The following is a 20,030-nucleotide window of genomic DNA, read 5'->3' as shown; positions in this document are numbered from 1 at the left end:
GGCATGCATATTTGTTGTATGATAAGAAGGTAGATAATGTGTTTAAAGTGCATATTTTAAGACAGGCATTGTTGAGAGTTTGGAAGAAGTATAGACATAAGTTAGATTGTAAGATACCATTGTGGGCAATCCCAAAACACGCAATAGAAAATATAAATGTTGGTTTTAAACATGATGTGACTACGTATAAGGAGATTTTAAGTTTGGAAAGAAATGTTTGGTGTCTGAAACCGTACAGCCTCTTGCGAGATGAGAAGATTGTTCAAACTTGGTTTCAATATATTCAGCTACGGGCCAGGTGGAAAGAAGATCAGAAAACTGGTTTTACAATGACTGATGAAAATCTGATAAAGCAAATTAGAAATCAGGGTCCAGCACATATTAAACGGATATATCTTGCATTGATAGAAATTGACTCAGAAACAAAACTTGTTAAAGATTGTATGATAAAATGGGCCCAAAACATTCAAGAAGTTATTACAATGGACACGTGGGAAAAGATCTGGGTGAGGAACGTAAAATTTACACAAGCTCAAAATTTAAGAGAGAACTTTTATAAAATGTTTTACAGATGGCATTTAGATCCTAAAAAGCTTGCAAGTATGTATCCGAATTATCAGCCCAAATGCTGGAGGTGCGGTGACGAAAATGCAACATATTTTCACATATGGTGGACTTGTAAAAAGGTTAAGGCTTTTTGGATAAAAATTTGGTGGAATATGCAGAAGATTTTCAAGCAAAGGATAAAGTTTTGTCCGCAACTTTTTTTGTTGGGAATAATTACAGATGCTACGGTTGTGGACACTAAGTTGATGTTGAATTTAATTACGGCAGCAAGACTCTTAATAGGCCAGTATTGGAAGAAGGAGGAACTGCCGACTATAGAAGAATGGACTCTAAAGGTTTCTGACCTGGCAGAGATGGCAAAGATCTCGGCTTATTTGAAAGATCACTCACAAGAACGTTATATTATGGAGTGGAGAAAGTGGATTGAGTATATCCAGAACAAATATGGGACTAAAAAGTTTCATGTAGCATTTGAATAAGTCTTTCTTTTTTTTTCTTTCTTTTTCTTTATATTTAATATTAATAGTGCTTGTAGTTATCTTATATGAGCTAGAGAGCGATAGAATCTAGAGTTTATGGTTGTTAGCATATGGATGTTTATGATTGTTTTTTTGTTTTTATACCTTGTACTTAGCTCTGGGAAGTCGGGGGGGGAGGGGGGAGGTGTAGGGAGGGATGGGTAGGGGAGGGGGAGGGGGGATTGTTAAAGATAAAATGTATGTTAAAACTTTTCAATAAAAAAAATCTTTTATTGAATTGCTTTAATTAAATTTAACAGAGTTCAGACAAAGTGATCTATTCTAAAAGTCCAAACTACTAAAATTAATTTATGTACACAGGGTATGAAATTCATATTTAATTCCCCTGGGGCTATGGGTTCAGACAGCCATTTTAAATAATGCAGAAAGAACCTTTCCCATTAGGCATTACACAGACTCTAGTCAGCTACATAAAATGCTAGTATATTTATTTGGTCACTGCAGATTTCTCTAGTCTAACCTATGTAAGAGCTTCTTTAATTTCTTGTCAGTATTCTAGCTTGCTCGTCTTGAGAAAACTCTGACAACGTCAACTTTAATTGGCTATTTGAAATGAAGATCTCACAGATTTTCATCAGCTGTGCGAAGTAAATTGCATTCCTGTGGGATAACAACCAAATTTTTTGCTAACGCAATGAATGGCTCCTCTAGCAGATCATCTGGGAATGCGGTCTTTAAATATTCGAGACTGCACATTGCTATTTCAGTGAATACTTTCCACAAATTATTTTAGGAATCTGGGATCTATGGCCTGTGAAATTAAATCAGTTTGGCAAGGATGAGTTCTTGGGGAAAACCCATCATTATCACAGAAATCTTGAAATAAATATTCAAAAAAATTTCAGCTTATAAAATTTCTGGTATAATCTATTTTGGTCTTCACTGTATGTCAGAAATGGTTTGGACAATCCATTTAAAGGTATTTATTTTCATTCATGCATACTTTTGTTTTGACAACCACATCTGAAGCATTTTGTTTCATTCAATATCATTTTAAAAAGATGCACCTACATATTGTATCACCAGGAAGAAAAAACACCTTTGTATATAAATATAGTACTCTTCCATGGATATGAAGGTCTCGTTAAATTGTTCGGCTAAGTAGTTTTTGCTATTTTTATACAAAAATGGCTAGTTTATTAACAAGCAGTTAAATTATGCATGTCATATCCATGGTTATGACATAGCAGAAGATATAGATATGGAAACAGAAATTAAATATTCCTATTAATGATAGCATGGATATGGTTGTCATCAAAAATCTTAAACTGCATTTTTATGTGTTGTTGTTGTTAGCTGCGAAGTCGTGTCTGACCCATTGCAACCCTATGGACAACATTCCTCCAGGCCTTCCTGTCCTCTACCATCTTCTGGAGTCCATTTAAGCTCACGCCTACTGCTTTAGCGACTCCATCCAGCCACCTCATTCTCTGTCGTCCCCTTCTTCTCTTGCCCTCAATCTTTCCCAGCATTAGGCTCTTCTCCAGTGAGTCCTTCCTTCTCATTAGGTGGCCAAAGTATTTGAGTTTTAGCTTCAGGATCTGGCCTTCTAAGGAGCAGTCAGGGTTGATCTCCTCTAGGACTGACCGATTTGATCACCTTGCAGTCCAAGGGACTCGCAGGAGTCTTCTCCAGCACCACAGTTCAAAGGCCTCAATTCTTTGGCGCTCAGCCTTTTTTATGGTCTAACTTTCACTGCCATACATTGCAACACGGAACACCATAGCCTTGACTATACGCACTTTTGTTGACAGGGTGATGTCTCTGCTTTTTAGTGTGCTGTCTAGATTTGCCATGGCTTTCCTCCCAAGGAGCAAGCATCTTTTAATTTTTTGGATACAGTCCTCATCTGCAGTGATCTTGGAGCCCAGGAAAATAAAATCTGTCACTACCTCCATTTTTCCCCCATCTATTTGCCAGGAATTGAGAGGGCCGGATGCCATGATCTTGGTTTTCTTAATGTTAAGTTTCAACCCAACTTTTGCACTCTCCTTCTTCACCCACAAGAAGAGGTTTTTTAGTTCTTCTTCACTTTCTGCCATTAGAGTGGTATCATCTGCATATATTAGGTTGTTGATATTTCTTCCACTAATCTTAATTCCAGCTTTTGATTCATCTAGCCCTGTCTTTCTCATGATGTGCTCTGCTTATAAGTTAAATAGGCAGGGCGATACAGCCTTGCCGGACTTCTTTTACCCAATTTTGAACCAATCAGTGGTTCCGTGTCCAGTTCTCACTGTTGCTTCTTGGCCCACATATAGGTTTCTTGGCCCACATATAGGTTTCTCTTTTTTATGTGTAGGGAACAGTAAATTAACTTTTTACCAAAATAGTCTATATTTTAGATGCACCTCTATGTCTCCAATAATCTTGTCAGGATACCAGTTGGACCTGTGAAGTTCTACTCTCAAAAATCCTCAGCCAGCATGCTGAGAATTACGGAACTGAAATTTATAAAATTAATGTACAGTAATTAACATTACATTGAGTCCATCTATTGTTTAAAAGGGATGTGGTGGCTCAGTGGGTTAGGACGCTGAGGTTGTCGATCAGAAGGTTGGCAGTTTGGCGGGTCTAATCCCAAATGCCATGTAACAGAGTGAGCGCCTGTTACTCGTCCCAGCTTCTGCCAACCTAGCAGTTTGAAAGCACGTAAAAATGCAAGTAGAAAAATAGGGACCACTACGGTGGGAAGGTAACAGCGTTCCGTTAGCCTTTGGCGTCTAGTCATGCTGGCCACATGACCACGGAGACGTCCTCGGACAAGCGCTGGCTCTTCGGCTTTGAAACGGAGATGAGCACCAGCCCCTAGAGTCAGAAACGACTAGCACGCATGTGCGGGGGAAGCTTTACCTTTACCTATAGTTTAAAAATTAACAAGCCAAGCATATTAACACACATTTGAGTGTAAAATTTCTTAAAGCATGTAATTAAAATACAAATAAATGGTCAAAAAATATCAGAATGGAGAAAAATATATCTTCATAAAAGTCTTCAGGGTCTGGACTCAAACGTGAATGAGAATGAAACTTAAAGAACTAACATGACCTTACAGATTGAAGATTATTTTTTTTTTCATATTTACACTTTATTTTAATTCTCAGCCAAAATCTGCTGTAAAGCTTGCAGATTACTCAGGATTGCACAGAATCCCAACAAGATGGAATGCTTAAACCAGAAAGAACCTGACCATAATAGCCTGAATTTGGCCTTGGAAGGAGAACGATGTTATTTGTAGATTCTTCTGCATACAGCAAGGAGAGGCTTTGGCCCTGAGAACCTTTGCCCAGTTTCACCTGATGGACCAGCTATAGTTTTGCTTGGAATGTGAGGCCTTGGTGATTGTCACTCATGCCTATTACCTGGTGTTTGGATTTACTGTAATGCAGGGCTTTTCAACCAGTGGTATGGGTACCACCTGTGGTACATTGGCACCTAGCAGGTGGTATGCGGCCATCCTAGAAAAGTGGTAGCTGAACCGGTGGTAGCACTGCACAAGCCTGAGTGAGAGATGGCTGGAGCTGCAGGGCTATCAGGGCTCAGCAGAAGCGACAGGATCAGCTCCAGGCTCCAGCTGGAGCTCAGTGCTGATCCTGGCGCTTCTGCTGAGCCCAGAAGAAGCATCGATCAGCTGGAATGTTGCAGCATCTCCAGAGTTTTGTGCTTTACATTCAGATGCTGGGCAACTGATTCATATTTATGATGGTCACAGTGTCCCAGGGTCATTTGAAGTGCAACCACCCAGAAGAGGGGGGGGAATAAAAACCAAACACCCCCCCACCCCACCCCCGCTGCCAATCCTCAACAGAAATGCTCAGACAGGAGGAAGAGCACCGCCAGGCAGGCAGGCAGGTGTCTTGCTCAGCTATGGCTTGGGGGGCACTTTTTCCAGTGCCATTGTAACTTCTAACAGTCACTAAGCAAACTGTTGTAAGTCAAGGACTACCTGTACTTCATCACTTTTTTCCATATTTTTTTTTTGGTCATCAAGTTTTTGACCCCTTGCTAGGTGACTGGTGGTACTCGGATGTTGCCATATCTTAAAAGTGGTACAATGGGCGAAAAAGTTGTTAAAAGCCCTGCTGTAATGTACTCAGTTTGGGACTGCCTTTGAAGACTACTCAGAAACTCCAGTTGATACAAAATGTCGCAACCTATTTGCTGCTCTTGTGTGTGTTTCAGGTGTTTTCAAAGTGCTGTTATAGTTTATATGCTTGGTATCTAGAGGACCAGCTTCTCTCAGTAGGGCTTATGCTAAAAAGGCATGTTGAAGGTTCCCTGTAAGGGAGCCCAGGAGGTAAGGATTCAACAACAAGCCTTTTCACCCTCTGCCCCAATCTTATGGAATGACGTGCCCCCCAACCCAAGGTCAGAATTGGTCTCTCACGATTGAGATGGGGACATGTGCCAAGACTTTGGGGCACAGAATGCATTGACTTGGAATGGCTGTCAATTATTTATGTCTGCTATTATTTTGTGCAATTTAATTTTATTTAATGGGTTTGTTTTAGTAATCATATTAATCTCTATCTATTTATGACTCTCTCTCTCTCTCTCTCTCTCTCTCTCTCTCTCTCTGTAGATCTAGAGTCTCGGGTTTCTTCCCGCGTTCCTTTCATCTTCAGAAAGTTGTGGCGACGTTTCGACGAAATCCCATCCGTCATCATCAGGCCGGAGTGTTCCTCCTGCTGCTTCCAGGAGCAATGCGTGGATTACTTATATACTTATATACTTATATACTTATATTTATTTATTTATTTTATTAAACTTATATGTATTCAGGAATGTAGATAAGAAATCATTCAACTTCTAAAAGCTTAGAATTAGTGCTACATATTTTTAAAAAATAGTTAGGAAATGGTTTGAAATGTGTAAACTGCAATCTGCAATAACATAATGCATTTTGTTTTTGTTACTGGGACAAAAACTGCATGCAAGAAGCAGATTTTCTTACTATGAAGGAAGGATTATTTAAGCTTTTTAAGTACAGCCACAGTAGATTAACCGTGATTAGAACTGCAATAGCTGTGGAAATCACCAAAAAGAATGACTCCAAACAGAAAATGGTAGGGCACTAATTTAACTTATTTTCATACAGAATCACGGGTCTCAACAGAGTACTTGGTGAACTCCAGATCATATTAAATATTTATAATTAACTCTGATAAAGTGCCACTTCACAATACTTGCTCCAATTAAAAAAACAGCATCAACTTGCATTTCTAAAAGACTTACCGGTATTTAGAAAAAAAAAACATTTTTCGGATGGACCATCATTCTAGCAACCTTTTATAAATTAGAAGAATCAAGCTGCTTATTAGAAGTTTTATCAGTCTTTTAAAAACTAATATAAAACACTTCAAGCCAAAAACTTGCAATAACTTCCTTCAATCTTTTCTGCATGTACACCTGCAAGCTTTTCACTCCTTTTTCAAACTCTTTGGTATAATTATCCTGTTAAATGCCCTCTCACAAATCCACTGGAATTGTGTGACCATTATACTGGAATAGTGTGACCAAGTTGCTAAAAGCTGGCCACAATGTGTGACAAAGTCTAAAAATGGGAGATGAAATTACTGTAGGTTTACCAAGCTTTAAAAGGTATGTGTTTTTTCAACAAAAATATCACTGCATTGTGTTTTGCACTTTCAACACGCTGGAAGGTGGCAACTTATGCTTCACCCAAAAGAGGACAAAATATTCACAATGTGTCATAAATCTGAATATATTCTGCTGCATATGTCTATAAATGTTTAGAAAGAATTATTACAATTTAAATAGGAATGCAATGTGTCTCAAGATGGAGAAACATAATTAGATAGCTTAAACTGCAGCTGCTGTTGAAGTACTGCCCCAAAGTTTAAATTCTCTCTTTCTATGGTTATTTAATTGCACTTGGATTGGCCAGTTGTTAAAGTAGAAAAAATATCTTCTGAGGATTGATTGTAGTCAACCAAAGAAAATGAAATTATTCCACATAACCAAATTATGCAAGGAAATGTACATTCAGGGCTCCCAACTTTTGGGCACACAGATAAAGCATAGTGTTATAACTACACTTACTGAATTAATTTGGCAGTCCACAAAATCTGAAAATTACTCCCATATGTAAACAATTACTATCTTTCTCTCTCTCCCGATCTACCACAAACAATGCCTATTCAGGCAATACCTTTGAACATAAAACTAAGCAGCTCCTCAACTTTGTAAAGTTATGCTGTATTGTCAATAAATAGCTGGTTATTCCAAGATATACAATGATTGTCTAGAGACAATAGGATTGTATCCATGAACACTTGCTTGTGAACCACATCCCAAACATGATTTCAGAGGGAGGGGGTGCTTACCAATAATTCTGTATTTAACACAAGGATTGAGTTCATGTGAACTTATTATCAGAAGAGAGCTACTCAAGAGAGCTGAATAGAAAAACAGGGAAATCACTGGATCTGCCAATCAACATTTAGCATTTAGAATTGCTGCACTATCCTTTTGCTTTGTTGTTTCTTGCAAAATCTTGAGTCCATAAAGCACTGAATGAATGAATGAACAAATGAATGAATGAAACACTTGTAAATGGATGGGTATGTTGAGATGAGGGGAATCATCCAGTTTTATCTTTGTACCCTAGCTATTCATTTAGTAATTTGCCCAAAAAGATGCACTCAAACTTGTATAGAAACAGTTTAAAGTATTTTAAACAGATAACAGCAGCCAACAGCATGGCACTGCCACAACCACTACAGCCTCAGCAAACAACAGTAGGAAATCAAATAAGAGGGGGAAAAAGGATTTGACTATCCACACTTTAACTGGAATAAACTGATTTTCAGCTTAATAAAAGATATGAACAATACAAATCTTCCAAGACATTCTATAATAAGACTTCAGAAAAGATCCTATAAGGCATTTAGTGTTGTTAACTGAATACTTCAGCCATATTAAAAACAAGAATGAGGTCTCCCCTTTCTTTTCACTGTTTTCTCTATACTTGTTCTGTACCAGCCTGCTACCGGCCCTGCAGCAAAAGCAGGGACAACCCCTTTACAAACGGCAAGAGGCTGGAATAAAGCCTGCCAAATTTATTAACATAAAACAGAGCAAGACAAGACACCAACCATGAAACAGGAGCTATGAAACAGGAACTATCCAAGCGGTTGCCTTCAGCAAACCAGCCCTCCCACACATTCCCCTTAAATACAGTTCAGGGCGTGGCCTCTCTCTGCCTCCTTCTGAGGTGCCCCATTGCCTTCCTCTGTTTACTCCTGATTGACTGCCTCCTGTGTCGGGCGTCCTTGAACAGGGCCAGCTGTGGGTCATCTTCATCCACGCTGTCAGGCTCACACAGCTGGGTCTCCGTCGTGACCAGGTGGGAGGGGCCTGGCTGAGGGCTCTGCGGAGCCTCAAGGCCATCATCAGCAAGCTCTTCAACACCCCCCTCCTCCTCCTCTGAGTCGTCCGACCCAACTGCCGAACCCACAGGCTGACCCTGAATCACAACAATACTGCTGCATTTTTTTCTATTCTAAGATCCATGCAACTGAGACTTATTTTAATTTCCCAACAAAAACCCATACAGACTAAATATAGTACCGTACATTGTATAAAACATAATTCTGTGTTTTCTTCTTAAGATTGTTATTCACCTTAAAGCTTTACTTTTGATAATTGATACTAAAAATCTTGTGAATAAAAAGGGGGGGGAGATGAATCGTAAGGCTTTTGGAAGAAATAAAAAACAAAAAACAAATCAGACCTTGCTTATCTGTTTGCAATGGACTTAATTCAAAAATTTAAACTATAAGCAACTTCAAAGATTCCTATGTAGAAACTAGGTTCTACTGAGACCCCAGTGTTGATGCACTAAATCACAGGTGTCAAACTTGCTGCGTCACGTGACGTGTCATGATGTATCATGGGGTGGGTATGGCCTCCGCATAATGTATCCAGCCCGCACTGTGCCCCTGCACTAAATACTCTCTTTCCCTAAGGCAAATAAATAGTGTTCTTTTCTTCTTCCGTCGACTTGTGCCCAATTCTTAAGATATTGCCTGGATAAGTCCATGTAGGGGTTTTGGCAAGGATTTTTTCCCCAGAAGTGGAAGTGATGTATTTTACCTAATTTGTTCTCCTTACAATCTATAATATGGTTCCATACCTTCCTATCTGTGCCTTATGCTCTGTTTGAACTGTGCACAAGGCAAGGTTCAGAGCCTTGGTGGAGCAGTGGGCTAATGCCTCCTTAAGTAACACCAGCTGCCTGCAATTAGTGCAGGTTCGCATCCCACCAGGCTCAAGGTTGACTCAGCCTTCCATCCTTCCGAGGTAGGTAAAATGAGGACCCAGATTGTTGGGGGCAATTAAGCTGACTTTGTAATAATGCCGCTTGGGGTGTGTGTGAAAGCCCTAATAAGCAGGCATATACATAGAATGAAGGCTACTGCTAAGCTTGTAAGCTGCCCATAGTCTTCGGAGAAGGGCGGGATATAAATGGAATTTTTAAAAAAAGGTATTGGGTATTATCTATGAAACCTTACATGGCACAGAGCCACCTGTCTCCAATAGTTTCTGCTCACTTACTATAACAGATAGATTTGGTATGCTACCCCCCCCCACACACACACACACTACTGTTTCCTTTATTAAGGATTCTTGTGGAATCTGAGAAAACTGCCTTCTCTGTAGCAGTCCCTACTGGTGGAACAGGTTCCCTCCAGACATCCAGATGGCCGCAAGAGCAGTGGCATTTTTCAAGGCATTAAAAACTTTGCTCTTCTTTTGGGTATTTGGACCAAGTTGTTAACCAAGTCCTGCTAGTTGATTAGTTTGGTTATCTCTTATTTTTACTGATTGTGAATATGGAATGCTTTTAGGTGTGGAATGTGTTCTCTTTTAACAAATTGTATTGGGTTGCCTTTCAGTTGTAATCCCATTCATTGCCAAGAGTAACTGATGTGATATGGATATATACATTGTTTAAATAAAACACACCCACACATGGAAACGCACCCACACACAAACAATAGGATGTGAAGAATGTAAAAAAGAATGGGCTGCTCTGAACAATCTTAACAGCTCTAAAAATGGATGGATGTTTAGTAGGCTCAGTCCTGAACCAGAACTCAGAGCAGAGTCATATTCCTTTGAAAAACCCTGGAGTTTTTGAGGATGCTAGAAAAAGTTGCCAACAGGACAGAGAGAAGATTCCTGAGAGAGGCTTTCTTCCTAGTCATCAGTCTTCTCCCAAAATGTCCTTTAGGTTCCAGCACCTTCTAATCAACTTTTAACTTGGTGAGAGAGGAGTTGGCTTTTTCCACTTTACCTGGGATAAGATTGCTACACTGATCATTCTGAATTAAGAACATTTGCGCTGTGGTTATTTAAGGTGATTGTTAGCAATAGCACTTATATACCGCCTCTTGGTTTACAGAGTCAGCCTATTGCCCCCGACAATCTGGGTCCTCATTTTACTGACCTCAGAAGGATGGAAAGCTGAGTCAACCTTGAGCCAGTCAGGATCGAACTCTAGCAGTGAGCAGAGTTAGCCTGAAATGCTAAAGTAAATTCTCACCACTGTTCCACCACAGCTCCTAAAAGCTTATAAAATTAACTGTTAATTAACTATAATTAACTGTTCCTATATAAATTATGCCTGTATATATAAATTGATAGATGCAACTGAATGGAAAAATAATAGTGAAGAATTGTGTCTTGCTGCTGTAAGTACTGCATGTGGCACAGGATTGAGTATTGTGCAGAGCACAGGTTATGCACAAGAGGGGGGGGAACAAATCCTCCCCCTCTTTGAAAAGTATGACCTGGAGATGCCCACAAGCTCCAGATAATAAGATTCCAGGACAGATTGTCCATAATAAACTGGAGTAAACAAGATTGTTTATATCTTGGTAGAGTTTTTACTGCAATGATAATAAGATTTCAGTGGTGGCTTGCCTCCTCTACTTTGTGGTCTAATAATCTGAGGACATGAGTAGTTTTGTAGACCTATCCCAGTGAACTATATTCGCTGCAAGAGAAGAAATACCTCATGGCGGTAAGCTATGAAAGGATGAACCTCACTGGATGACTGTGCTGCTTTGAGGGAATACCTGTGCATACCCTCTCTTAAGGTATGCTTTAGAACAGGAAAACAATAAGAAACATCCTAGTGAGGTTCTACTTTTCTCATAGAAAAAGAACTCATTGTAGATAAGTTTGTACCAGATTTGAGTAGTGCACAAAAGATGTAATTACTTGGTAACTTCAATTTACTACCTGTGTAATTGTTGCTATCCCTAATAGAGCTCCTAATAAAGATCATAAACTAATGTTTGGCACTCGTATACAATTAACATTAATTTTCGTACAATTCTCACCTTTCGAACACCTCCTGCCCTTTGCATACTATAAATATTTGCTTTTGGTTAATGGCCGCTCTAACAAATTCTTCCTTTCTCTTCAATTACAGTAATATTTGGTGAAGCAGTTGTGCCTTTACTATTCAAAAACAGTCTTCAAAGTGCTGAATGGGACAAGATCTGTGTTCAAATTTCATGTCTGAAGTTGTACGTTCAGACAAATATGTATGTTAAATATCACAGTGTGATATTAACAGTGTGTTAATTTCTGTCCACGAACCTTTTTGAGTTACAATAATTGAGCACCAATAATTCTTTCCCCTGAAACACATTTTTCACCAAATATTAAAAAACGATACCAAATAAAGATTTTAATTATATCCACGTTGCCTTTATAAAAACATAAAGGTTTTCCTTAAAATATATCCTTTTTAAACAAAGTTCTTTCCCCTTCTGAACCACTTGGCCAACAATACCAAAGATGATACTTTTTAAAATTCCCATTTTGTGATCAGCATCTGGAAAGCTTCCTGCTGGTTGTGGAATTCATTAATGGGATTGTTTGAAGTGGCAAGAAGCTAATGGAATTAAAATCTAATACGAATCATTAATTCTCTCACAAGATTCTAAATCTAAACCTCAGAATTTTAAGATTGGGATCTGAGGTGAAACAGATATTTGGAATAAAACTTACATTGTTGCCTTCTGTGTAGCTTTCCTTGGAGCAGAGACATTTGTATGGACTATGACTTGTGTCACAATGATCAGCATGGCCAAAGCAATTACATCTGTAAAACAATAAAGCTTTTGAGGGTGGGGGGGAAGCAAAACCAACTAGGATTTCCAGTACCAATGTACCTGGAGGGCAACGTGTTGGATAAGGGTGATATATAATTTGAAAGGGCACCTTCCAGTTATTGTTTTTACATTGTCATGAATGTAACTGTCTGCTTCTGTTAAAGATAACCATCTCAGAAAAGGCTCAATTAAGTGTAGAACTATTCCATGTCTCTCTTGATTCAGCATTTATAAATGTCAAATATGTGCTGCTTTCAAAGGGAATAAATTGACAGGACATCTTGCAGACCAACTATTAAGTGATCAAATGCATATTATGTGCTTTCATTATGTACTGTGTAGATGCAAAACCCTAATTATTAATTAGAGTTAACACCTGTGTTTTCAACATTAACCCTTCCATCTGTAATTCCACAACTTCTTAAACGCATTATTTCCTTCAATTTATTTTCACAGTTTTTGATGAAACGCTCTCTTTTCAAGCTACATATTCATGGAACAAGACCTAGAAGTAATAACAATTTTAATTATAGCTCTGTATTTTCCATAGGTGCCAAATTCCAAATAAGGCATACAACTGGTAATGCTATATACCAATATAACTCTACAAATAGCACAAATGGCAATATATTTTATTTACTCACTGCAACAGATTGTAGTAAAAAAATGACAGTTAAAGGTAAATATAGGCTTTCATCATATAATGAAAAATCCTTAAAATAGATTAAATTATGTTTAATTATGTATTGCAAGATAAATAGATAATGTGAAAAACAACAACAATAAGATGTCTCCATCTGCGCTGCTATCTGGACATACAGTATATCATGGAACACACCATCCAGTTTGAGTAAATGGGAAAAGCTACTGAAAAGGTCAATTATTATTGTTTACTTGCTAACTATACATGGACTGTTTGTGTTTATAACTGTACAATCCTAATAAAATTGGTCATGCTTAAGTTCCAAAGAAATTAACTTATATTTAACTGCATCTTTCAATTGGATTTCAGTGGGGTTTCAGAACAATTCATTATGTGGATTACTTGTTGAGACTATTCTTCTATTGTCAGTACCCCCAAATCCCATTGAAAATGTGCACATATATAGACATTTCATTTATAGAACAAAAATTATATTTATTTAATTCACTTATTCAAAGATAGGGTCCTAGTTCTCCAAAATTCAGTTAAAATAATTAAAAGAAATATTACACTGAAATTATAATAATATAAATACTGTATTCAAATAACAATAGATAAAATTTGCTCCCTAAAGAAGTCTGGCTTATTGTATTTTTCTCTTAAACATAAATTCCCAAGCTGTAAAAAAAATAGCACATCTTTCACTGGAGACCAGCCATTACTTAATTTGCATTTTATTTACAGGGTGTAATTATGCCTTCAACCAGACTTGTGACTTACCATATACAATAAAACTGTCAGTCATAGCTAACATAACATTTTTTTGCTGACAGAAGCCTCATTTTTTAAGAAGAAAAACTAGCCAAGACAAAGAATTTTGTTCATTACTAAACCCATTACAACTGCCATAGATGAGACACTATAATAAAAATTGAAAATATGGTATATCCACTTTAAAGCAGATATACCTCTTCATATGAATGATCAAATCCAAAATTTAAACATTATTGATAAACAAAATATTAAAGATGGAAATTTTAGATTCAAAATCAATGCTGGAGTGCTATATTATATAAGGCTGCATAGTGCTTCAAATCTTAAAGTGAAAAAGATGTTTCAGAGCTGTCTGCAATTCCTTATACAAACATACTTTTTTTCCCTGAGATTCTGTGGCAATTGAGGATGGCATGTACTTGCTTCCAGGAAAAGATGTGACTGCTTTCAAGATAGATAGGGGCTATATTCATATCCCCATTTGTTGCAAAGCATTTTTTTTTACTTTGTGTCCAAAACACTGCACACAGCCATAAGACTACATTCTCATTTGCATGTATATAATACCATGGTGATCTTTTATCCCAAAACTTAATTTTTAATAGGAATGTTACACAACTTACCTCCCACTGATTGTAATTTCATCAATTCCATAGTATCTATGTCCAAAATTAACCCAGGGCATAGTAGTGTGATACTGGTCAAATAGATGAATCTTAATTTTTGAGACTTTGACAAACTCTTGAAGTGATGGTGTATTGTAGAAATCATTATATCCTGGCCGATGATTTGGTTCTGGACTAAGAACACTGAATGTAATATTTCCATTGGAATATGGAGTATGGCTATTGAAACACAGAAAAAAAAATGAATGTCCCCAAATTTTCAGGGTTTTGAGAAATGGTATGGTTGTTTAAATGTAACATTTTTTAGCTATGGGAAAAAATGGAACCTGATGAAATTCCCAAGCGCTAGAATGGAGGCATCATATTTATTTAAAACAATATGAGTCCTTGTTTCAGATTACAGTCTCTCCCAAGACAGAATTTAGAATACAATAGCAAACAACAAATAGTCAAAACTAGTGAAAATAAAACAGCTGGCTTTTTAAATATTGTTTGTTTGTTTTTTTTAAAAAAATGACATTCTGCTCTGATTTAAGCACAGTCCACAGCAATGCGAGTCTTTAGGGTCTCGTCAATTTTCTTCTCCTAGCCCATTCCAGAGGTAAGAAGCAACAAGCTCCATTCCCTTGTGTCCTCCAATCCAACTTGCTTCAGAGAAAATCCTACTGCTGACCTTAGTGATCTGATTGTTATGGTGTTACTAGCAGAAGTGGTCCTTCAAATAACTTTCCCTTAAATTGGTGAAAGAGTTAAAGGTTAAACATATTTTAAATGTTAGCTTGTAAACACATTTTTCTTCCAGCAACATTCAGATGGTTGCATTCTACACTAACCAATATTTCTGAATAATCATAATAGCAGGCCCATAGTGGGTTATTGTCGTTTTCACTGGATGACACTTGTGCTTACATAACTGGGCAAACTTCTAATTACTCCAGATAGAATCATACATGATTTACCATCTGAAAAATTATGTGGACCGCTACTGCTCCTAGATTTCTTCAATAAAGAACAAGTTCAGAATTCCCAAAGACCATAAAGGATCCTTTACCAGAAATGCAATGTCATATAATAATTATGTAAATCTTCAACCTGAACTGTTGGTTTTGCTATCCCCAATATTAAACAATCTGTCTTCCTGTTATTATTAACTTTCAATTAAATTGTTCATATCCATCCCAAAACTCCCTCCATTGGGTTCAGGAAACCTGAGTGAAAGCTGAATTTGAGCTGCATCCTAACGGGACTTCATTCAAAACTTATAATGGAGCTATAATTTTGTGATTCATAACAAAAGAAAACAATTGGCACTTAGTTAATCCACTAAAGTGGATCTAGTTCATTTTAATGGAAAAACAGTTATCTTTTCCCTGACTTCTATTTTTGACAGTGAAATCAACAAGTCTAACAACTCTATGGGAAATTGTAAGCCGCCCTGAGTCTTCGGAGAAGGGCAAGATATAAATGGGATTAAAATAAATAAATAAATAAATAACAGCACATTTTTTTCTTTGGAGTCACTGATAAAACTGTCCCCAATTCCTACCTCCTAGAAATAGGACTCAAGATCATGGTATGCAGGGCAGAGATACAGTATGAAAGGAAGAGGTTGCACCACACTGATAAGCCATTAGGATTTAGTTACTAATGTAGAAGCAAATTTCTGATTGTGCAGCCACCTTCTTTATAGAACCACAGAGTTATTTTTAGAAATATGGCATAATACACATGTATAAATTTTTGAAACATGATTGTTATTGAGGCCATGCACATCTGAAAGGGATTCTACATTTCATTCGGGTGACAATGAAGTCTGCCAGTATATATTTCCCATAAAACCTATTGTGAAATATACAGGTATTTGGTTCTTGAGGTCGCCACTTACTCCAAGAAGAGATGAGGCAGGTGAGCAGACCTAGCACTGATTAGTCAAAACTAGATATAAAACATATGCCAGAGAAAATTATAAATAAACATAAAAATGACTGATTTCCATATATATTAAAATTATTTTACTTGCACTAAAATAATTCTATCTAGACTTAGCAAGGATATGCATAAATAATTTAGATTCCTTTCTGGTGATTTAATTCACAATTAGGATGTAAATCCCTACAATCAACTTTGGCTCTTGGTGACCTCTTGGGTGTGTCCTATAAGGAATTGTTTTGCCATCTATTACAATAAAATATGAAGACTTTTCTTCTTAGGAGATATGAAAATGGATGGAAACTTAAGTGCATTCTTATCCTTTAATGAATAGTTCTCTACTATAATTTGTTTGCAGATCAACACAACATAGATTTTTTTTTAAAAAAAATCCAAATAGCATTATATGGCAAATATGCAAATACTTCCTGATCAACAGTATTTAAATCTAGGAGAACAAGTAAGATGTCCTGTTAACTTTAGCTTTAAAATCACAATGGTAACTCATTTCCTATCAGCTAATTCTTCCTTTGGTACTTCAAATGTACGTCCCTTATTGTGGATTTTTTTAATTAGGTGTAACTTCCCTATGTAACATTGTTTACCTGCATCATTTCCAATTATTATGTCATGTAATTGAAGGGAAAACACTGTTCCATTATAAAACATTTCTACAGTAGCACCATTTCATACATTAATGCTTGCATTTTCTTTGAAGATGCACTATTTCATACACTGGGCTGTTGTTTTTAATACACTTTTGACTATTTACGAAAACATTTCCGTCCCTTTGAATAATATGTAAGCCAACTATGTTTTATTGAATATGAATGCACCTTCAACAGCCCCTTACTCTTCTCCTGTATAGTAATGTAGGTGTGTGTAGAAGTTCAGAGAAAATGCTGACACTTTTAATAGCCTAACTGCCAAGATTGAAAAGAAGGGGAGATGGAAGAGAGAGGCAAACAAACAGCTATTGCACCTGGTGGAATGGCCCCTGATGGGTTTTCAGACAAGTGTTAAACATTCCTGACGCCGAGTGTTTTCTAAAATGTCCTCAGAGCTGTTGCAATTAGAGTTATAGCTAACTGCAGATTTAAAGGGGGTAAAAAGCAAGCAAGAAAAGCTTTATTTGTTTTATGCAAAGCAACAGTCTTGTAAAATTCTAGAACAGTATGTAGCTGCAGAGATGTTGTTTCTTAAGACTATGCTAATCATTCACAATTCTCAAAAGTGAAGATATGCATTTACCAAGCTAAAGGAAGGGAAGCACTCACTATGCAGTTTTTGTGCAAATCACTCTTTCTTTCCCCACCTCCGCTTTTTTGGCAACACAGTAAGTACAAAATAAATAAATACTTTCCCCCCTATCTTGTAAGCTTTTCTGGTCTTTAAAACCAGTGCTTTTTTTCTAAAAAAAAAAAAAAAGGTGTCGGAACTTAGAGGTGCTGTCACTGGGAGCGATGCCGGTGTCTTGCTAAGGCGTCACTGCCCGTCCTTTGCACCCACGCCCCTGCAGCTTGGAGCCACATGCCGCGGGGATTTCCCTCCCCATAGATGCCATGGGGATTCCCCTCCCCACATTTGCCACACCGTGGCCCATGCTGACCCCCCACCTGGAGCTGCTCCGAACCCCGACCCAGAGCTGTGTTCCTTGTGGCAGTGGTCTCCGGCGCCAAACAGCCTCTTTCCAACGACATCCAGAAAAATTTGTAACAAACATTGGAATTCTCAAGGCCATGATTGGTATTTCCCAGCAATCTGTTACTGGAAGGAAAAAGCAATCCCTGCTGCGTTACTGATCCCAGAGAAGCATTTGCATCTATGCAGGTATCCTTAGGGTGCCATAGTTATGGATGAGAAATATTGGTTGCATAGTTGGCATTTCTGGATGTAATACAGATATTTTAGACTTATTTTTGTTTCTTTGCATGTTTGATATTTTTAAAAAGGCATATGCTACTGACTACACCTATGCACATATGTAGCATCTTTTGCTAGGATACATGATCACTGCTTGTCCAGAATGTGAAAAGTGAAAGATTGTGACTAAACAAAATTTTAATGTACAGATAATACCACCAGAAATTATTTTAGCCTTTTTAATAAATGTTGTTATTGATGTTAAGCTCACCATGGAAAACATCGTACTGTATATTGTTGTGTATATTACTAGGTTAATTATTTAAAGACTGAAGTGCAACATAACTAGATTCTAAATAATCTATTTTTCAAAACACACAACAGTCCAAACAGTAAAAGTAAAGTCCAAATTAAGAATATTTCATTCTTAAGAATTGTTTAATTTAAAGTGGTTTAGTTATAATAGATGGTTATAGATTCAAAATAGTTTTCAAGAGTGTACAAAAGATACCATTTTTTCTAGCATCAGCTAAATTAGACATATTACATTGAGAAAAATGTTTCTCATTTCTTTCCTGTTACCTTTATTGATTTCATTGCAGAGATGTTAACATAGGAAATAGATTATTTTGTTATCTAATTTTAGCTTCCAAAAGACAGAAGCAGATGAAAAATGTGAGGTTCTTTCCTGTTGGCTTTTTTGAATTAGCTGTTTTAGATTCTAAAAGTTTAGTTCCTAAAGAAGTAACCTTGTAAATAATTTTAATGTCCTCCTCTAGTGCAGGGTAGGCAACCTTGGCTCTTTTATGACTCAAGGACTTCAACTCCCAGAATTCCTGAGCCAGCATGGATCAGCTTGGAAACCTCTCTCTTTCCCCTCAGCGTGGCTGGCTCAGGATTTCTAGGAGTTGAAGTTCACAAGTCATAAAAAGAGCCAAGATTGCCTACTCGTAAAGCCAATAGAAGGAGCTTTTTTTTTTTTTTGCAAAAAATGGTGCCCGAACGCCGTTCTGAGTGTTCTATGAGAAAAAAAGCCCTGTTTAAAACTATCCACCTTTAAAGTGTTCTGACAATCAAGTTTTCAGTTTATTTACTAAAATATATGCATTGATCTGTTGGAATCCAGCAAATAACATTTGGCTTTTATATTAATTTATGTAATACTGTTAATAGTCACTATTAAATATCTTACACATTTCTTCATCTCCTAAGTATTTTGGAGGCATTTACTTTTTTTAATGAAAGACATACTTAAGACTTAAGAGTGGTGATCAGATCATCTTAATAAACTATTTTGGATGGGGCAGGAAACCACTATCTTGGGTAGTATGCTGAAGACCACATTCAAAGAGTGGGGCTAAGAAATGAACAGTCAGGTGAAAAATACCCTATATATTAATATAGATAAACCTTGCTTACCAGCTGCCTTGTGCAATAACCATTTGAAGTTATGACAGTGCTGAAAAAATAACTCTGCAATCAAGGCACACATTTACAACCTTTATAGTTCGTCAGTCATGCGATCACCATTACAATCAGCATGCACTGTCCTGTGGCTGAATGATACTTTTTCTCATCCACTGTCCCTTACAGAGCAGAGAGATTGGAGAGGAAGCGATTACAAGAGAGTAAGAAGGGCCACAATGACCAATACACATCAAAAACAAGCAGTCCCAAATGTGCTACACAAATAGCCAATGTATTCTCCACTGTCTGTCTGCTTACTCTCCTGTAATTTCTCTCTGCTTGGAGGGGGAGAAGTGAAACAAACAGATCAGGAATAAGAGAGATTGCCTAAAGGTATTGCTTGTTTTTCTCTCTTACCTTCCCTATCCTACTTGTTTAAGCAATTTATCTGGTTTGTGGGGGTGGAGAAGATAAGTGATGATATATATCTCTGTGTTGGTGCATATGTTTGGAAGTTGAAAAGAACACT

The 20,030-nt window shown here is 37.3% G+C and overlaps 1 protein-coding gene across 1 annotated transcript in view; it reads right to left on the bottom strand.

The window, feature by feature from the left end:
* USH2A (usherin) overlaps nucleotides 1-20,030 on the bottom strand; it is a gene marked incomplete at both ends in the record, with an annotated part of 509,528 nt that overhangs the window by 438,652 nt on the left and 50,846 nt on the right. Inside the window, 2 exons of the mRNA XM_083377756.1 lie at nucleotides 12,156-12,249; nucleotides 14,300-14,521. Coding sequence (XP_083233882.1) covers nucleotides 12,156-12,249; nucleotides 14,300-14,521 — 316 coding nt within the window. The remainder of the gene's footprint in view (nucleotides 1-12,155; nucleotides 12,250-14,299; nucleotides 14,522-20,030) is intronic.

The sequence above is a fragment of the Vipera ursinii genome, assembly GCF_947247035.1.
Source record: "Vipera ursinii genome assembly, chromosome: 1".
Lineage (NCBI taxonomy): Eukaryota > Metazoa > Chordata > Lepidosauria > Squamata > Viperidae > Vipera > Vipera ursinii.
Note: the sequence above shows the minus strand (reverse complement) of the source record. Positions and strands in the feature narration are given on the sequence as shown.